We start from the raw sequence: 17853 nt of genomic DNA on the forward strand, positions 1-17853 counted from the left end.
ATCTGAGACCCCAGATCTGACTTGTGTTAAAAGAACAGGTGCTTGCCAGGGCTGTTACACAAATACTTTGGTTAGATCTGAGACGATTCCTTAGTTCCTTGTCACAGCGATCACCTTCCACATGTAGTTGTTCCAAGTCCATGGCATAAATAAAATAATAAACCCATTTACAATTGAGTGGTGCATGGTGGCTGCATTCTTCAGAGAAGCAGGTTTAAGTGATTATTTTGAGGTGTGGTTATGCCATGTTGCCCAGGCTGGTTGTGTATGGTTAAGATCAAATAATTCCCCTGCTTCAGCCTCCCAAGTGCCTGGCACTACAGGTGTGTCACCATTCCCAGCTTGAGTATTGTGTGTGGTGTTGAGGATCAAAAGTAGGGCCTTGCATGCACCAGATAACCTTAGCAATAATGGTGTGCTCCTTCTTTATTTCCCTTCATTTTGTTCTTTTGATTCTGTGTGGCGGTGCTGAGCTTCCAACCCTGGGCCTCAGGTGTGTTAGGCCAGTGTGCAAAGCAGTGGGGCTGCTGGGGTATTGGTCAATACCTCCAGACCCGTGAGCTAAAACATACCCTGTTCGTGTTGGCTTTGTACAGGAAGAGAAACAAGGCTGAGAAGATACCATTTTTCATCATTCTGTGGCACTGGTGTTGGATTCCGAGCTTTGAGCGTGCCAGGCAAGCATTCTACCACTGAGCTGTTCCCAGCTCTGCTTGAGCTGAGTTTGAGGTAGGGTCTTGCCAAAAGTTGAGGCTGGCTTTGGATTTGTTTTATGTCCCAGAGAGGACTTGAAATTGCAATTGCTCTGCCCAAATATGGACTCGATGAAGATGTCCTTTAGTAAGTGACAATAAAAAAAAGCTATGGAGCTAAGACACATGGAGGAACTTTAAATACGTAATTGCGAAGTGGAAGTAGCCAGTCTGGGAAAAGTAACATATACCGTGATTCCAGCTATGGGACATTCTAGAAACAGAAGAGTTAGACATTAAATATGGATTCCAGGGGCTGGCAGTGTGGCTTAGTGGTAGGGCACTTCCTTAGCATGTAGAAAGCCCTGGGTTCCATAGAAGGGGTACAAGGAAGAGGGGAAGGGGAGGGAGGAAAGGAGGGACGAAGGGAAGAAGGGAGGAAGAGAGGCACTGTAGTAACGTAAGCTGTTGCTAATAGGGAAAGTTGTGGGAGGATGAAAGGCTGGCCACATGGGAATTCATACTCTAAACCTGAAACGGCTACAAAACAAAGCGACACCCCCTGGAAAGGTCCGTCCCGTGCCGCCTGAGACATACACATATACTGGGCGCTGCTGTACTAAAGACAGCAAGGAAGCGCAACGACTCAGCCCAGATCATCAACAGTGAGTGGATAATGAAAATAGGAAAGTTATCCAGTCATAACAAAACATGAAATTTTCAGGAGAATGGATGGTTCTAGAAAGTACAGTATCAATGGAGAGGGTCCAAACAGGTTAAAACTGCATGTTCTACCTCTGCTGTGTCTCCTAGCCTGTAATGTATACATGTGTGCATGCAAGACAGTGTGAGGGTAGGTAAAGTCCACAGACCTTGAAAGGAGACCCAGAGAGGGTCTCGTTGGCTGATGAGGGTGGGTGGGAGTGGGCAGAAGGACACGTGAGGAAAGGAAGACAGGGAGTGGTGTGGGAAGAGCAGCGAAAGGGATGGGAGGGTGGGAAAGGGGAGACCCACAAGAACACATTGTTAAAAAAAATGTCAGAATATACTGAACACATTGTATGCTGAGTTAAAAAAAAAAAAAGAAAAAAGAAAAAGAAAGACAACCACGAGGAAATGGACCACTGAATAGAAAGTTTAATGATAGAAAAAATGCACTAGTTAACCATATATGTATTCAGAGAGTTCATGTTTCTCAGAAACACCAAGGAAGTTTTATTAGCTTCGAGACAATTAAATTGTACAAATACACATATGCATCAGGATAAATTACTATTTCAAGTCTTAACATTTTAAACATGTAAAATATGAGCAGCTATATCTTCTATACAAAAATATATGATTTGATAATGTGCTTCTGGGCAGTGCCCATAAGATGATGCCAGTTCCGTCAGCATCTGTTACATAGCCATAAATACATAAAAATATCAGCAGGTAATAACATTATTCTTTCAGAAGAATATACAGTACTAAGCATGCCCAGCCCAGTGAGTGGCAGGTTTAAAGTAGTCCTAACTTCAAAATATTAAAAAAAACCAATTTGGTATAAAAGTAGAAACAATGAACCATATGAAACTCTGCCAGGGCAACTGGGTGCGTTTGCCCCATGGCTCTAATGTGAAGGTCAGAGGCTTGTCAGTGACCTGCAGCAGCAAGGGTTTGCCTGAGGACCAGCTGGCACACTTCCCCTCTGTGTCACGTAGGAATACAGGGAAACAGGAGTTGGGAGGGTCAGATGGACAAGCATCAGATGCGGTTTCAAGGACATTCTCAATGAGGAGATGACAAGAGAACTGTGGTGTGATTAATGTGGAACTAACTCACCGAGCTAGAGTCATTGTGAATTCACAGTTTGGTCAAGGTCCGACCACAGTACTAAAGCCAGACCGGCGTACTCTGATAGAAGTTGGAAAGAGGTTTGTTTTTAAGAAAGATCTCTCTCTAAAATGTGCCTGCCAACTGGCCTCACTGTTTCAAATGTAGAAAACTGAAAGGTAGTCACCATCTTTCTGACAACATTGCCAAGGTGGGAGGATAGACCCTCTGCCAGGTCAGCCCAGTAACTCAGCCCCAGGAGCCTGCCTCACCGCTATGAAAAGAGAGCTGAGGCAAATCAGTCAGGTCCAGGGCCTCAATAGCTTACCTAGGCTACTACACAGCAGGCGGGAGTGAAGCCTTTGTACTCACTTCCCAGAGAAGTGCTCTAAAAGCCTGTGTATTTATCTAGGAATTGGTAGATCAAATACTTGATACTTTGGCAAATAATTTATTCAATACTCTTTAAAAGTCCCGCTCAAAAGTTTCAGCACGGTGCTGCATCAGCACTGCTGGCCACAAGTTAAGAAAATGCATTGCATTTCCGGAAAAGGAAGAAATCGGGAGCTGACTTCCGGTCTCTGAGGCGCCCACGGTTGTGTGCGTCCTGTGGAACTCGGTAGAAATAGACTCTGTAGACGTCTCCCAGGATCAAGGGGCGTGATTGTCCTCTACGGAGCAATGCTTCAGGCTTCCACTTCTCCTACCGGTGGCCTCCGTACTTAGCCACCCAGTCTGTCCTCCCGTGCACCGAGGGGACTGGCTGTGTGCGGTTCACAATATTGAGATTTTTGGCTGTGGGATTGTAAGTTCGTCCTGAAAACTGGCCTCGGCCAGTTTTTGTGCTCCAGGTATAGTCTGAAAGAGATCAGAATTTCATGTATTTGATTATCAAATTCAAAATAAAGCAATTCATCTTCAATGTGTAGGGACATTTGGATTTGACTTTGGAAGCTAAGGAGCAAAGGTGAAGATTTATGTTTAGTTTGAATCTGGTGTCTTTATTTTCTGAGGCAAGTTCTTGCTATGTAGCTCAGACTGGTCTGGAATTCACTATGTAGCCAAGGCTGGCCCCAGCGAGGGTCAGCTCATCTTCACTCTGCCAAGGCTGATTAGAGGTGTTGCCAATCATGCTGCCTCAAGCAAAACCCCTAGTGGAATATTAGGTGGGCATTTACTAGAATTTTCCATGGCGTTCAGATACTGCAGCTCTTAGCTAGATAGCTAACTTGGGGTAAAAAGACCGAGAGACATGCGTGGCTCCTTAGTCAGTGAGCAGCATTCAGTGTGGCGGTGACTAATCTCACACAATCAAACATCGCACCGGTACTAAGGACATACTTGGGACTGCGTGGAACTCTGGTTTCATGGAGCTATCCATATATGAGCTTCTGTAGTCTGTTTTTACAGGCAAAAATGCTTTTGAGAACTTAGATTTCTCTTAAAAAATATCTTTTGAGATACCACTATATAGCTCAGGCTGGCTTGGAACTTGCTACATAGACCAGGCTGTCCTGGAGCTCCCAGAGATCTGCCTGCCTCTGCCTCCTGAGTCCTGGGATCAAACGTGTGTACTGTCACCTCTACCTGTACCCTTCTCCTTTTCTTATTTTCTCTTCTCTTCTTTCTTTCCCTTCCCTCCCTCTTCCCTTCACTCCCTGCCCTTTCCCCTTCTTTAGTACAGAACCAGGAGCTAGGCATTATGCACCGAGACAGGAGCTCCACCAGTGAACCATCGCCTAGTGTCGCGAGCTTCATCTTTCCATTGGAAAAACCAGGGTGACCACACAAACCCTTAAAGAGTAATCTTTTTTAAAAAAGATTTGTTTTTTGTTTTATGTGTATGAGTGTTTCTGCCTGCATATATGTGTGTGTGCCTTGTATGTGCAATGCCCAGAGAGGTCAGAAGGGGGCATCAGAATCCCTGGAACCCGAGTTTCAGGCAGTCATGAGCGGTCATGTGGGTGATGGAAACTGAACTTGGGTCATCTTCAAGAGCAACAAGTCCTCTCAACCAATAAGCCATCTCTCTAATTCCAATCAGAAGTGTTTAAAAGTCCCAAACCTTTAACCACAAAGTTTATTTTTATCCTTACTGGTTATAGATTTGTGAGAGGCTAGTCCCGTGTTAGTGTTAGTAGGTTATTATGTTAGTAGATATAAAATCTGTTAAGTATTAGATATTTGAACAAGCTGAAATTGCTTAAAGATCTCCAATGGCAAAGGCAAAGCATCATCCAGGGGACTAGAATGTCTTCTTCAGGCCCTCCCCTCTTCACCCTGACAGCCAGGTTTCATGAGGAGTCTGTGTGAGGAGGATACCAGTCCTTGCACTGAGTTTCACCTGCCTTTTCACGCTGGGCAGCCATTGAGGCTCTTGGGATAAACTGAGGCTCACTGCTGTGCTGCTCTTGGTCATTCGTACCTTCCACAGAACAATGCTTTGCTGGTCTGGTTTCCCAGACTGGCACCCTGTCTGCTATATGCAGTATTTGGGGGTTAGGGCGAGGGGTGGGCACGTGCTGTCAGTGGACTGGCAGGGCACTTCCTACTGCCCTTACTGGACTCAAGTGAATAAGGAGCCTAATGAAGGCCAGGGCTGTGTCTAAGGCCAGCAAAGGCACCGTGTTTTCTAGAACTAGCCAGTGAGGTGTAAGTGTTGGAATATGAAGATGTCAGGTATCGAGCTAACATAGTTGGCCTCGGGTCCAAATAGACCCGTGAGTGGAGTACGGAGTGGGAGAGGAGGCTCAGAGAGGCTGAGGGAACACAATAACTATATAAGACTCTCAGGTTCAGGAAACGAAATCACAGGGCCTTCCCAGCCAGCCAAGCAATGAATAGTTGCTGCGGGGAGAGACTGGTCCTATGGCTGCAGGAGACCCAGTGATAATAGCTTTTGTGGCCTGTCGCCCATGCCTGGGGTGGGCTTTTCAACAATCCGAATGCCAGGTTTACCCCCGGTAAACTCACCAAGCTTGACTTGGATGGAATCATTTCCTGGGCCTGCAGCTGCCCTCTCTATCTGGGAATGAAAGACACCTCAGGAAAATCACCCAGAGTGCCTCTGTGGCTTCTGTGGGTGGCCATAGTTAGCCACTCCCTCTAGTCTTGCTACTCGTTATGTAGGGAATGAGGACGTATTAGGGGCTTTGAAAGGGAGAGGTTAGGAGGTTGTGAAGGCGTTAGGGCAGAGAGGGAGCCTATGAGAGGAGAGGGGATAGTGGAGTAAATGCGGTAACGACCTGGTTGTCTCTCTTGTGGGATACTGGCAGGCAGTGCTTTCCTAACGGGTGGCTTGCACCACTTGAGAGAGCAATGTTTACTTCTTTTTTTGCCTCTCTTCCTATCACGGCCTGGAGGGAGATCTGACAAGAAGAGTAAACGGAGAGATACACACTTATGAGAGCAATTTACTTAACACTGAAAGCAGGCGTATGTGTGATAATCCAATAGATTCGAGGCAGAAAAGCCTGTAGTAGGTTTTTTTGTTGTCGTTTTGTTTTTTGTAAAAAGACCCACGCTTGGTTTCTGAAAGTGAGTACCCAGATAGTGAAGTACTTCTAAACATCACGCTTTGTTTCTCATATTAAAAATGGATGTTTAGTCATGGTTAAACTGGTCTAAAACTTTTGAGGCTCCCTAGAAATCAGTTATATACAATGTGCTTGCCCACATGGGCAGATGGAAAACTGCCATTCACTCTAGAACGTTCTTGAGTTCAGTAGAGGTACAAACTATTTTTGTCACAGTCTGTCTTACGTCACTGCAGCAGCTCCAGCCGTGCCCTGCTGTGTCCTGCTGCGGGTTAGGTAGCCATGTCCCCAGGGTAGTGAGAGGCGCTTCAGGCTTCTCTGCCTCACTAGCGGTTCCTTTGCCGAATTTCTGTGTCTCCCATTCCCCTTCACTCTACACCTTCTCCTCACAGGGGTGTGCCTTCCTTTCTCAATGCTCTTGTTCCTCGGCCTGCCCTGGGGCCAAGCACCAGGTAGAAACCATTGTGGGAGGGGAGCCACTTGGAAGTGTTAATAATGTGAGAGTAATTTAAGTCTTCCCGCAAGAAAACAGCCCTCATCATCTTGTAAGGAAAGCCTCTTCTAGTAAGAAGTCTCAGACCGCATCAGGAGATCACTCTTACCGGCAGCCGACGCACCCAGAGGTGCCAAGTGGATCCTCTGGCCAGCTGATCCCACTTCTTTCTTGAGAAAGGAAGGCACGCATCCCGTCTGGTTGTAAGCGCTGTAGCTCCCAAGGTTCCCTGCTAATGCAGTGGGAGTTTCAGTCAGGAAGGGGCCTTTAAGGTGCTGTAGAGTGACTGAATACTACCCTTCTTACTTTGAAACGCTGTGTTATGAGCTGCTGTGGTCTAGGCAGGATGCTACCTGTCATAGAAACTCTCACTCAGTCCCTGCACAGCCCAGGAGTGCTGAGATAGTGATTAATTTGCCTGGCCTCCCACAGTTAGTAAGTTCAGTGTGTGTGTGTGTGTGTGTGTGTGTGTGTGTGTGTGTGTGTGTGTGTGCGCGCGCACGCGCATGCACACTTGTCTAGCTGCCATGAGGGTTTTAGGTTCTGAACATGGAAGAAAGCTCTTTCATAGAGTCCGGCAGTCAATAATTCTAATTGCTCTCAGTCTCGGCCTTGCCAGCATCACTGTTAGCAAAGATCAGTCTGAAGGCAGCTCAGGATGGGCTGATGGGGAACCATCTAAGGCAGAACCAGCCGTGGCGTCACTGCTGTATTGGAAAGGAGAGATGACGGTGGAAGCAAGCAGTCCTGCAGAGCTGGAGACCAGACCAGGAAGGCTTCCAGAAGAAGGCTCCAGCCTCTGTATGTGTAGCTAGGTGACTGGATGGCTTGTTCTAGACAGCAATGTGGTGGAAGGATCAGGTTTTGGGAAAGGGGGTGCAGAGGATATTCAGGTCCTGATGCAGAAGTTGGTTGCCTTGGAGATAATTGATGTTCAGAGTTGCTGGTCCTGCAGCTGTGGCTTGTGTGTGTGTGTGTGTGTGGGACAGTGCAGAAGGACCTAGGGACACGGACAGGCTCCAGAACAGACCCTGAAGGTGCATCAGCACCAAGAAGGACAGGCACAGAGCCCTGGGGGTGGGGAGGAAGATGCTGAGAGAGGTGGCTAGGGAGGCAGAGGGAGCTGACGTTCGGCTCTGCCCTGGGGTACGGTACCTAAGCAGGAGCAGACAGTAGGAGCTGCTTCAGTGACCTGAGACAGGCTGTGACAAACCCTAGTAAGTGGGGGTAGGGGGGAAGGGATGGAGGAAGGGCTCCCCCCAAGTCATAAGGAAGCCTCACTATTTAGGGGCAAAGCAGGCTTGTTAGCTAGAGTGCACAGGGTTCCGTGTGCCTTGAGAGTTTGAAAGAACTTGTCATCTGACAGTTAGGAATGAGGTGTACTTTCCATGGTTCCTTCTCTCTCCAGGGGCTAAGCACAGATGCTTGCTTGCTCTTGAAGCAACAAATGTCAAAGAGCAGCTTTCCTCATCAGACCCTGGAGATGTGACATTCTGTGACTGTTACATTTGTGCAACTCTTAACACCATCGAATTTATGCAAGAACAGCGGCTTGCACTGACCGGCCTTCTCACCGTCAGTATTCACTGGGAACTGCGAATCCATCCTGCTATGTCAAAAGGATATCTGAAACTATTTAGCCGAGGGTGACCTTGAACTCCTGATTCTCCTGCTTCCACTCGCCTGAGTGCTGGGATCACAGGTGTGAGCTACTACACCTGGTTTACACAACGTTGGGACTTGAACCTGAGGTTTCACAAGACAAGCTGAGCTACAGTCTCAGCCTCAAAAGTCTTAGAAAGAAGTTCAAAGTCGTGGTCACATCCAGCGGCCACATCAGAGTGTCTTCTTGTTCACCTTCTCTTCCCCAGGGCAAACGTGGTAACTACTGAAGGACAGGAAGGCTAGGCACAGCTATGCTAAATCTGTCATTTCTAAAATTACTTCTCCCATCCTATAGACGGAAACTGGCTTAAATAAATGAAGAGAAAAACAGCAGCAGAACGGGGATGGCAGGGAGAAGCCATTCACTAGCAGCTGTAGATACAGTGCTGTCCTACTGACAAAGGACTTCACTAAGAAAGAAAGGAGCTGGCGATCACACCAGTTGTTTTGGCTTAATACTTGTTTGCTGCAGAGATCTAGGCTGAAAGGTGGTCTTTGGCTTTGGTGTGGAAACCACTGACGTCACTCCTCCAGGAAGCCCACCACTGCCATTAACATCGCCTTTCATGTCAATGACGGGGAATGCGTAAGACACGAGCATCAGATTTGTTTTTCAAAATCCTAGGAATATTGATCATAAAGCAAGGAACGATTCCTTACTTTCAGTAGAATGTTTTGTTTTGTTTTTGTGATTTCTAGAAGTTTCTACAACTAATTTACAGCATAATTATGAAGCACATTTCCCAAGGGAGGACGGACGGCGCTGTGGATGCCATGAAAAGCCACTCTTCCAACAGCCCTGCCTTGACTCTGAAGCAGGTCACCCTGGCCTTCTGTGAGGGGATTGGGGCTGAGGCTGAGAAGAGAACCAGTGAGCCGAAGCAAGCAGCACCTTTACAGAGCCCAGACATTACCTTGTGGGTCCTCTAGCTGCTCGGTGGACTTCCCAGTGCGTGATAGGCTTTCAATCGGTTTAATTATGCTGTCTTCTAAAAGAAGGCGCGTGAGAGACAGAGCGGCAGGGAGAGTGTTAAGGTAGAGCAGAGGGGAGATGAGTTAGACGGTTAGTAGAAAGACCCAGAAGGAGCTCTATGATGAGAAATGTCTCAGCTGCTGTCACAGCTTCCTGTCAGGCTGACTGGAAGTTACAACACTCAAAGCTACCACACCGCCATCTGACCCAGTCTGGCAGCCTCTGGGAATATTATTTTGAAATAGCTGAGACAAAATAAATGTGTTACAGAGGTGTAGTTTGGTGCTCCAGTCTTGTTAACTGGGCAAGTTGGGTTCTCAGAGGGTCTGAAGAACTTGTCCAAAGTCTGTACACTAGGCCAGGGGGTGGTGGTGCACTCCTTTAATCCCAACACTTGGGAGTCAGAGGCAGGGAGATCTCTTAGTTCAAGACCAGCCTGGTTTACAGAGTGAGTTCCAGGATAGTCAGAGCTGCATAGAGAAACCCTACCTTGAAAAAAACAGAAGTCAGAAAGAAAGAAAGAAAAAAAAAAACAAAAAAACAAAAAACAACAACACCAAAAGAAATCTATAAACTAAATCTACCCCCAAACTCAAAACCCAAGACACATCAGTGTGGAGGATTCTATGATGGGGATGACTGACTAGAACTTCCAGACCGTGGAGAGTTAGAATGTTACAATCCAGAGCCAATGAGCTTTGTCTCTTTTTAGTCCATTTAAAAGTCATTTATTGCCTCCAGTGCCTAACCTAACCTCCTTTGAATTTAACAAAACCCAAAAAATTTATTCTTGTCAGATCACAAATGTCTACCAACCCAAAAGCTAAGATATCACAAGGCCTATTGCAGAGCTGCCTCTCACCTCCCGACACACACACACACACACACACACACACACACACACACACATGCACACACACACGCACACACGTGCACACACACACACACATATATGCACACGCACACACATACACACACACACACACGCACGCACACACACCCACACACACACACACACACACACACACACACACACGCACACACACACACACGCACACACACGCACACACACGTGCACGCGCACGCACACGTACACGCTTGTGGTCCCTCCGATGTACTTGGCAAATGCCTTGGAGTGTAAATTTCTTCCGTAATTGATAAAATCTCTGTACCCACTTTTAGCTTGGAATGCGTTACCCAGGGCAACCTGAATTCCCAGCCATGGTCATCACACAGGGTTCAGGAATAAAGTCCCTCTCACTGCATTTGAAGCGAGAGTTGGCTTTCATATGAACAGGTCCAGGATGTCGATGGGTTGACGTGGCGTCAGAGTGCTTACTGGATTGCTCCTGCGCTGTAACGGCCACCATCAAACTTGTCCAAACCAGTACTCACAGTTTTAATAACTCAATGCTTCACCCAGTTCTCAGTTGAAATCTCAAATTTTCATCATCACAGATGTCATGAAACTTATCTATCTCTCTTTTACATGGAATCTGAATGTCACAATGAGCTAGAGGCTGTCAGCGTGGAGGGAGAGCACATGAGCTAGTACCTTTCTACAGGTGAAAATTTCATACTCACCTTTTACCTAAATCATACTTTAGCTTCCAAATTTTATCCAAATAGAACTTAAGGCTTAAAACTATAAACTTATCACTCAAACACGGTGTATGTTACAAAAAATGTAGATTTCTGTAACCACAGTGTTTTCCAATATTACTAAATTATAATGATTTGTTGCATATTACTAATAAAAAGAATAAATATTATAAATTTTGATTACTAGGCACGGAAGGTATTGTTGGGAGCACAGGCTAATGGGGCCGAGTCCTTTCAAGCAAGCGAGTGTCTGGCACAGGAGTTTCTGAGGCTCAGCTAGAGTGCTCTCATCTTGACTTTCATTCATGCAAACAGAAGTCTGGGGAAAGCTTGTTGATGTGACGACTTAGCTGAGAATCATTTTGTTACTATTCTCTGCACCCCACATTTATGGACCATGTGTATGTAGTGATCTATGACAACCTTTTTCAATTTACCGTCAGCACATAGTTCAGGGATATCCTCCTCATTTAACCTTCTAAATGCTAAACACTGGAAGCCCCTCGACTTTTCGCTTGCTTGAAAGGACTCGGCCCCATTAGCCTGTGCTCCCAACAATACCTTCCGTGCCTAGTAATCAAAATTTATAATATTTATTCTTTTTATTAGTAATATGCAACAAATCATTATAATTTAGTAATATTGGAAAACACTGTGGTTACAGAAATCTACATTTTGTGTAACACAGTCTCTGCGTGTAGCCCAGGCTGGCCTCAAACTCTTGGTCTTTCCAGAAGTTAGCCAGGAGTAGCTTCCCAATCATGAGAGCTACCTCCTTTCTCCACGTAGCCAACTGTCCCTTTGATTGACACCTTGGACAAGTTTATGTTTGGGGTCAACTTAGTGAATGAGAAGTCCTTTCTGTTTGGGAGGTGGGAAAGCTGAAGGTAGGCTTGCTAAGGAGGCAGAGCCACTTAGGAAGAACCTTGGTGGCAGATGAGTGGTTGACGGACTGAAAATACCTGTGCTCAACAATTTTCCAGATAATTTTCGTGTGGTCTGTGTCTCCCCTAGAGCCCCACAGATCTTGGCTGGATGACATGCTTGTGGTCTATTTACAACCAAACATCAGACATCGATAGGTAGGTGACTCGAATCTCTTACCTGCGTTATTCCTCTTGAAAGCAAGGTCCGCCCCCATGGATCCCAGCGACTTAGGAAATAGCTGATTATTCCAAGAGTGTGAATTTATATCCTTGCCGCCAGCTACCAAAGACACGTTCTTGGGGTTCACACCTGAGAAGAACCAAGCAGTAGAGTGTGAACATGAGCCTGAGGGAAGATGTATGTTCCCACTCAGCCTAGACGTCCTGTGGACAGGAGGCCGGTGATAAGTGTAGGTTAATGTGTGGCCAATGTTTCCTCCTTTTAGTGAACTCCAACAAGACCCTGAGCCCTCAGCACAAACCAGGAGTATTGACAACACACACTTTGCCTCTTGTAATACTAATGGCAATAGACACTGATCCCCCCTTCAATACACGAGAGAGAGAGAGAGAGAGAGAGAGAGAGAGAGAGAGAGAGGAGAGGGAGGGAGAGAGAGAGAGGGGGAGGGAGGGAGGGAGGGAGGGAGGAGAGAGAGAGAGAGAGAGAGAGAGAGAGAGAGAGAGAGGATGGCACCCAAAGTTGGCTCTGGACTCCACATGTGCATATGCAGGCACCTGCACCTGAACACGCATGGACATACACCATGCATACGAAAGGAAACATGAGTGGGTCAGAGTAGGAATCTACAGTATAGTGCACATAGTTTTATAAATGTTGTTCAAGAAAGAATGGCTTGTGAATGTTCCAATTATTTTGTTAATGCAGTCACGGCAATAATCTTAAGTAGGTAATTTTTTTGGTCTTAAAACTTTCTATTTATAAAGGCAGGCATAGTGGCACATGCCTTTAACCCCCCAGAACTCAGGAGGCACAGGCAGGTGGATTGCTGTGAGTTTGGGGCTAGCCTGGTTTATAGAGCAAGTTCCAGGACAGCTAGGGCTACACAGAGAAACCAAAAACAAACAAATAACCCAATCCAAAGCAAAACAACCTTTCTTTTCTATTTATATACTTAAATATTTGAACAAAAAATGGCACTCTGATTAAACTGCATTTTACAGTCTGTAGGATGCCTTGAATCATCTGGAATTTTACTCTAGATTTCAGGGGGAAAAGCATGTGTTTGTTTTCCTTTTATTTTTGGTATTATAATGGAATTATAATGGTCTCTGTCTGTTGCACTTCCTTGATGAGGAGACACTTATCTGAGGGATAAGGACAGACACGTAGAGTGTAATTAGAGACAATGCTGGTTTAGAAAAGTGACAGTTTTGGGTTCTCCTCCATGACTTCACTGGCCCCAAGCAGGTATTTTTCTTAAAGTGGGGCAGGTATTTTTCTTAAAGTGAATACATCCCCTACTGAAGGTAACTATTTTAATTCAAGTTCCTAGGATAAATATTCTAGGAAATAGGGACATCCTAGAATTGTAAATTATAAATGGGTGAGCCTTGATTGGATATTATGTGCCAACTTGGAGGAGGCAGACATCTGGTTTGCTATGTAACGATACACTGTTATTGTTACATACGGATTTCTTGCCTCAGTGATGTTTTAAGAAGTCAGCAAACACTGACTGTGTATCCTGTGTGCCAGGCAGTGCATGAGGGAGGGTGGAGACCATGACAGACCAGTTCTGCTCTTTTGGTTCTTACAATCTAACACGGAGGGAGACACTTACAGTTCATTGGATAATTAATAATGCCAAACTGCTTAGACAAATATGGTCTGCAGAAGGTCAATAACAGAAGCAATGAAGTCGTTCTCTTAAAAAAGCAATTTTGGGCCAGAGAGATGGCTCAGTGGGTAAAGAAAGGTACAAGTAGATCTGGAGATTGGAATCCCCATGGTGGAAGGACAGGACCCACAAGCGAACCTGACCTGTGTGTGCACATGCACACACACTCTAAAAATCACAATAGTGAGAGAACCAATTGTAAGCTAAACCATGATCACAACAACCAAGTTTGGGGGTGTGCGCTGTGACATCTGTGTCAGCCAAGGACCTAAACGGGGAGAGAGCTAAGAGATTCGCACCACAGACGCAGCGAGAACGGAGTGGCGGAGAAGGAGTGGGGAGCAGGTTCTGTGGGCATTTGTTACAATGGATCAAAAGCGGCTAACACGGGAATTTCGAAGGGCAGCCAGGAAGACGGTGAGTGCACATGGGGAGAGAGAAGGTTCCACCGAGCAGGATTTGTAAGTTCTGTGGAACGAGTCATTCTGATGTCCAGCAGTGGTGACACTGGCTCCTGAAGGGAGTCCTGGTGTTAGGGTGAGACCAGAAGGCACCACCGAGAGACTGAGAAACTGTTAGTGTTTTCACTACATCTTTATCCGCAGCTGAGATCTTGCAGTAATTAAGTGCCTAAGGCTTATAGGGTGGGAGGTCAGATGACCACGGTCCCATTATGAGTAATACACAGACCGCAAGTGCATACACTGACCTGTAGTAGGCCTCATCTACAGCCCTTGCCTCTCTTTCTCTGAAGACCACTGCTACAGAGCTATCAATCCTTCTCTGACGTCTGACTTTCTTGCAACCATATGGCATCCTATAATCCTGAGGGTTGATCTAAGACTTTTCTTAAACTTGGTTTTAGGATTAAAAGGCAGGTTCTTCATGTATATTCTTTCTTAGTCCAAAGATAATCAATTATACAAATAATTATGGAGTCCAGGCACGCCTTTAACCCCAGCACTCAGGAGGCAGAGGCAGGTGGATCTCTTGAGTTTTCGGCTGGGTTGGTCTACACAGGGAGTTTCAGGACAGTCAGTCAGGTTTTACACAGAGAAACCTGTCTTGAAAAACAAAACCAACCAACCAACCAAACAAAAAATTATGAGTTAAAATAAACACCAACAGTGGCTTTCTCCTGTATCCATTGTCTTCTATTTCAGAGTTGCTGGCTCATAACAGATAATCAACAAATGTTTGTCCAAATGCCTCAACTTAGCCCAGCCTCATCCAGGTTGAGGGAAGATCTTCAGGACAGGGTCTAGCCTGACCCAGGCTTGGTTTATCATAAACAATTCTTTTGCCATTCTGAGTCCAGTTTTCAGGCCTCTTTTACTCCCCATTTGAAGGAACCTGTGGGGCCTGTTAGGTCTTTCTCCTCCAAAAGGAAACGAGAGGACAGGTCTACAGCTTGACATAGATCCTTAAAAGCCATATGAAATGTGGATCCATGACAACGGGGGTGGCTGAGCTCCCCAGCCTTTGCCCGTGACTTATGGAGGTCACTTCTACCATTAGAGGGCGGGGGTCCTTTTACACAGGAGACAACTGAAATACAGGTTTGCTAACTTCAATCATTCAAATGGTCCTTATATTGTTATCAACGGTATTCCCCGTGGTCTGTGCTCCGGAAGGCCTATTGCTTCCGCGCTTTTGCTGAACCCTGGGAGGTGAACCCTGGGAGGCTCACGGGTTCAGCGCCAAACTCTCCAAAGCTGCTGATACCGAAAGATCCCTGGTGTGCTCCTTCCTAAGGAAGAGGCCTCAGTGCTTCTTCCAGATCCTCCCACTTCCTGAAGGTCTTCACCCCCCCACCCCACTCCCCCCAACTCTTGAATCATCAGTTTCTACATCTGCAAGGGATTAGTTCCATCTACACGCAAACCCACTAATTCCTCTGTCTGTTCGCCTAGGCTCACCGGTCAGCAAGGCCCACTGTTTGCTACCACACCTGCATCGTACCCACGTCTGTCTCTGCTGCTTCTACCTCACACCCATGCACTGCCGCCTACACCAGCCTCTTCGTCTATTTGAGTCTCTAGCCTGTTCTTTCTAGCCGCCAGGAGAAACTTGTAAGTGAATACATAGAGCTCGGCATTTAGGAAACAATATATTCTTTACATTTACACTTGTCATAGGGTGCCCAGTTGCTTTAATAAAATTGAGCACTTAATAAATGTCACATCCTTGGCTAGGCTTTGGGGAAGCAGAATTATCAGTATTATGGCAACAGGCACAGTGACTAAAGAGTCCCAGGACTCTGTTTTCTCCTTCCCCGGTGCCTTCTTTTCACAGATACCAAGGCCTTTTACTCCGCCCTAGCAATTCTTGGACTCCGCAGCAAACACTGTTGTCTTGAACCAGGGTATCAAATGGCTCAGGCTGGCCTGGAATTCCCAGTCCTCCCACTCCCACCTTCTGAGTATTGGGATTAAGTGGTAAAATTTCTTCACTTACCCGGAAGGTATCTTGATTGTTTCAAATAGTACTGCTTAGCGGTTGAAGCAGTTGACAAGTTTGTGTCAGATTTTAAGGATGCATGTAAATTCCTATTTTCCCCCTTCAAGTGGTTGGAGACTGGGAGTCCTGCTTCTGGAAACCTTGGAGATGAACACAAAGCGACAATCATTGCATGAAAATCATTCATCCCTACCGCATCTCCTTCAGCGATTCCAATGAGTTGATGTAAAACCATGAGTCCTTTTGCTGTTGGGATTGCTCAGTGATAATGTGTGGTTGTTATTGTAGCTGTTTTGATGTTAGGATGTGGCTTTTTGAACTCACTGTGTAGTTAAGTGGCCTCGAAGTCCCGATCCCTGGTTCCCTTGTCCCATTTCCCAAGTGCTGGAATTACAGGTATGTGTCAGCATGCCTGGTTAGTTTGGTTTTATTGTTGTTGTTTTGGTCTGATTTTGTGGGGTGGGTTTTTGGTTGTTTAAGTTTCTTCTCTGAGACCAGATATCAACTGTGTAATCCAGGCTGCCCTTAAACTTTTGCATCCTTCTTTCTCAGACTCCAAAGTAGCTGGGACTCTAGTGTCAGCAATATGATCTATAGGTCTGCTCCTTAGAAGGATGCATACGGAGCACCAACAGAGCCTCTGGAGCTGCCCACGCCAGGGTTCTCACTTCCGCCATGTTTAGAGCCTCAGAATCATATCCAAGGACCACACTGGGCCTAGCATGATGGAGTAGTATGGCTCCTGCCTAATGGGATTGAATGAGGTTCTTCCTAGGCCACATGCTGTAGGGAAGAGAATGTTTGCGACTAGCCTGGGAGACTGAGAGTGACCCGCCCATGTGCACCCTTGACAGTCTCTGTGTGTCTTCGGAGGGAATGACCCACCCCTGTGTGCTCTTGATGGATTCTTTTTCATGTGTCACTGCTGCAAAGGGAAGACATCTGCACTATGCAACGCCAGTGTCCCCAGTCTTGTGACATGGCCATGCTACTTACTCTTCTTCTGTCCCAGGGAGAAAAGTATATGAAAGTATGTTCCCAAATCAACAAAAATCCAGCCCATCCTGTTCAGAGCAGTCATGGTGGGCTGAAGATGGCCCGACTCCTGGGAACGAGGAGCCGTTGGACACTGAGCTTCCAGGACAGGTTTCGAAAACGACTTTCAAGTGTTTTTAATAAGCAGCGATCCAATAATTCACTGAGCGCCATCAGAGAAAGCCATTAGCTTTGTATGTGATGCTCTGCATCCCACCTATAGCAATGGGAACCTCAGGCAGGAATGGCGATGACCATGATTCAGGAGGCTGAGCTGGGTGAGGATGACATGTACTGTGGTCTCAGCCACACAAGACACACAGTGGGAGGACTGCTCCAGCCTACGCGTTTGAGCCCTGCCTGGGCAACATAGCTAGACAATGCCTCAACAACAACACAACACCACAACACAACACCACAACACAACAACAACAACACAACAACAATAACAACACAATACAACACAACAACACAATAATACACAACAACACAACAACAATCCAACAACAACACAACAACACAACAACACAATACAACACAACAACAACAACAACACAACAACAATACACAACAACACAACAAACAACAAAACACAACACAACACAACAACACAACAAACAACACAACAACAACAACAATACACAACAACACAACAATCCAACAACAACACAACAACACAACACAACAACACAACACAACAACAACAACACAACAATAACAACACACAACAATACACAACACAACAAACAACAAAACACAACACAACAACAACACAACACAACACAACAACACAACAC

The 17853-nt window shown here is 46.0% G+C and overlaps 1 protein-coding gene across 1 annotated transcript in view; it reads right to left on the bottom strand.

Annotated features, from left to right (window-relative positions):
• Nucleotides 1-2719: 2719 nt before the first annotated feature.
• The window catches only part of Mak (male germ cell associated kinase), a 46226-nt gene continuing 31092 nt past the window's right edge, over nucleotides 2720-17853 (bottom strand). Inside the window, exons 11-14 of the mRNA XM_032884649.1 lie at nucleotides 16019-16161; nucleotides 11881-12012; nucleotides 6646-6768; nucleotides 2720-3365 (exon numbers count right to left, since the gene is read on the bottom strand). Of these exons, the coding sequence (XP_032740540.1) occupies nucleotides 3211-3365; nucleotides 6646-6768; nucleotides 11881-12012; nucleotides 16019-16161 (553 nt within the window). The 3' untranslated portion in view covers nucleotides 2720-3210. The remainder of the gene's footprint in view (nucleotides 3366-6645; nucleotides 6769-11880; nucleotides 12013-16018; nucleotides 16162-17853) is intronic.

This window comes from Rattus rattus, chromosome 14 (genome assembly GCF_011064425.1).
Source record: "Rattus rattus isolate New Zealand chromosome 14, Rrattus_CSIRO_v1, whole genome shotgun sequence".
NCBI classification, from domain to species: Eukaryota; Metazoa; Chordata; class Mammalia; order Rodentia; family Muridae; genus Rattus; species Rattus rattus.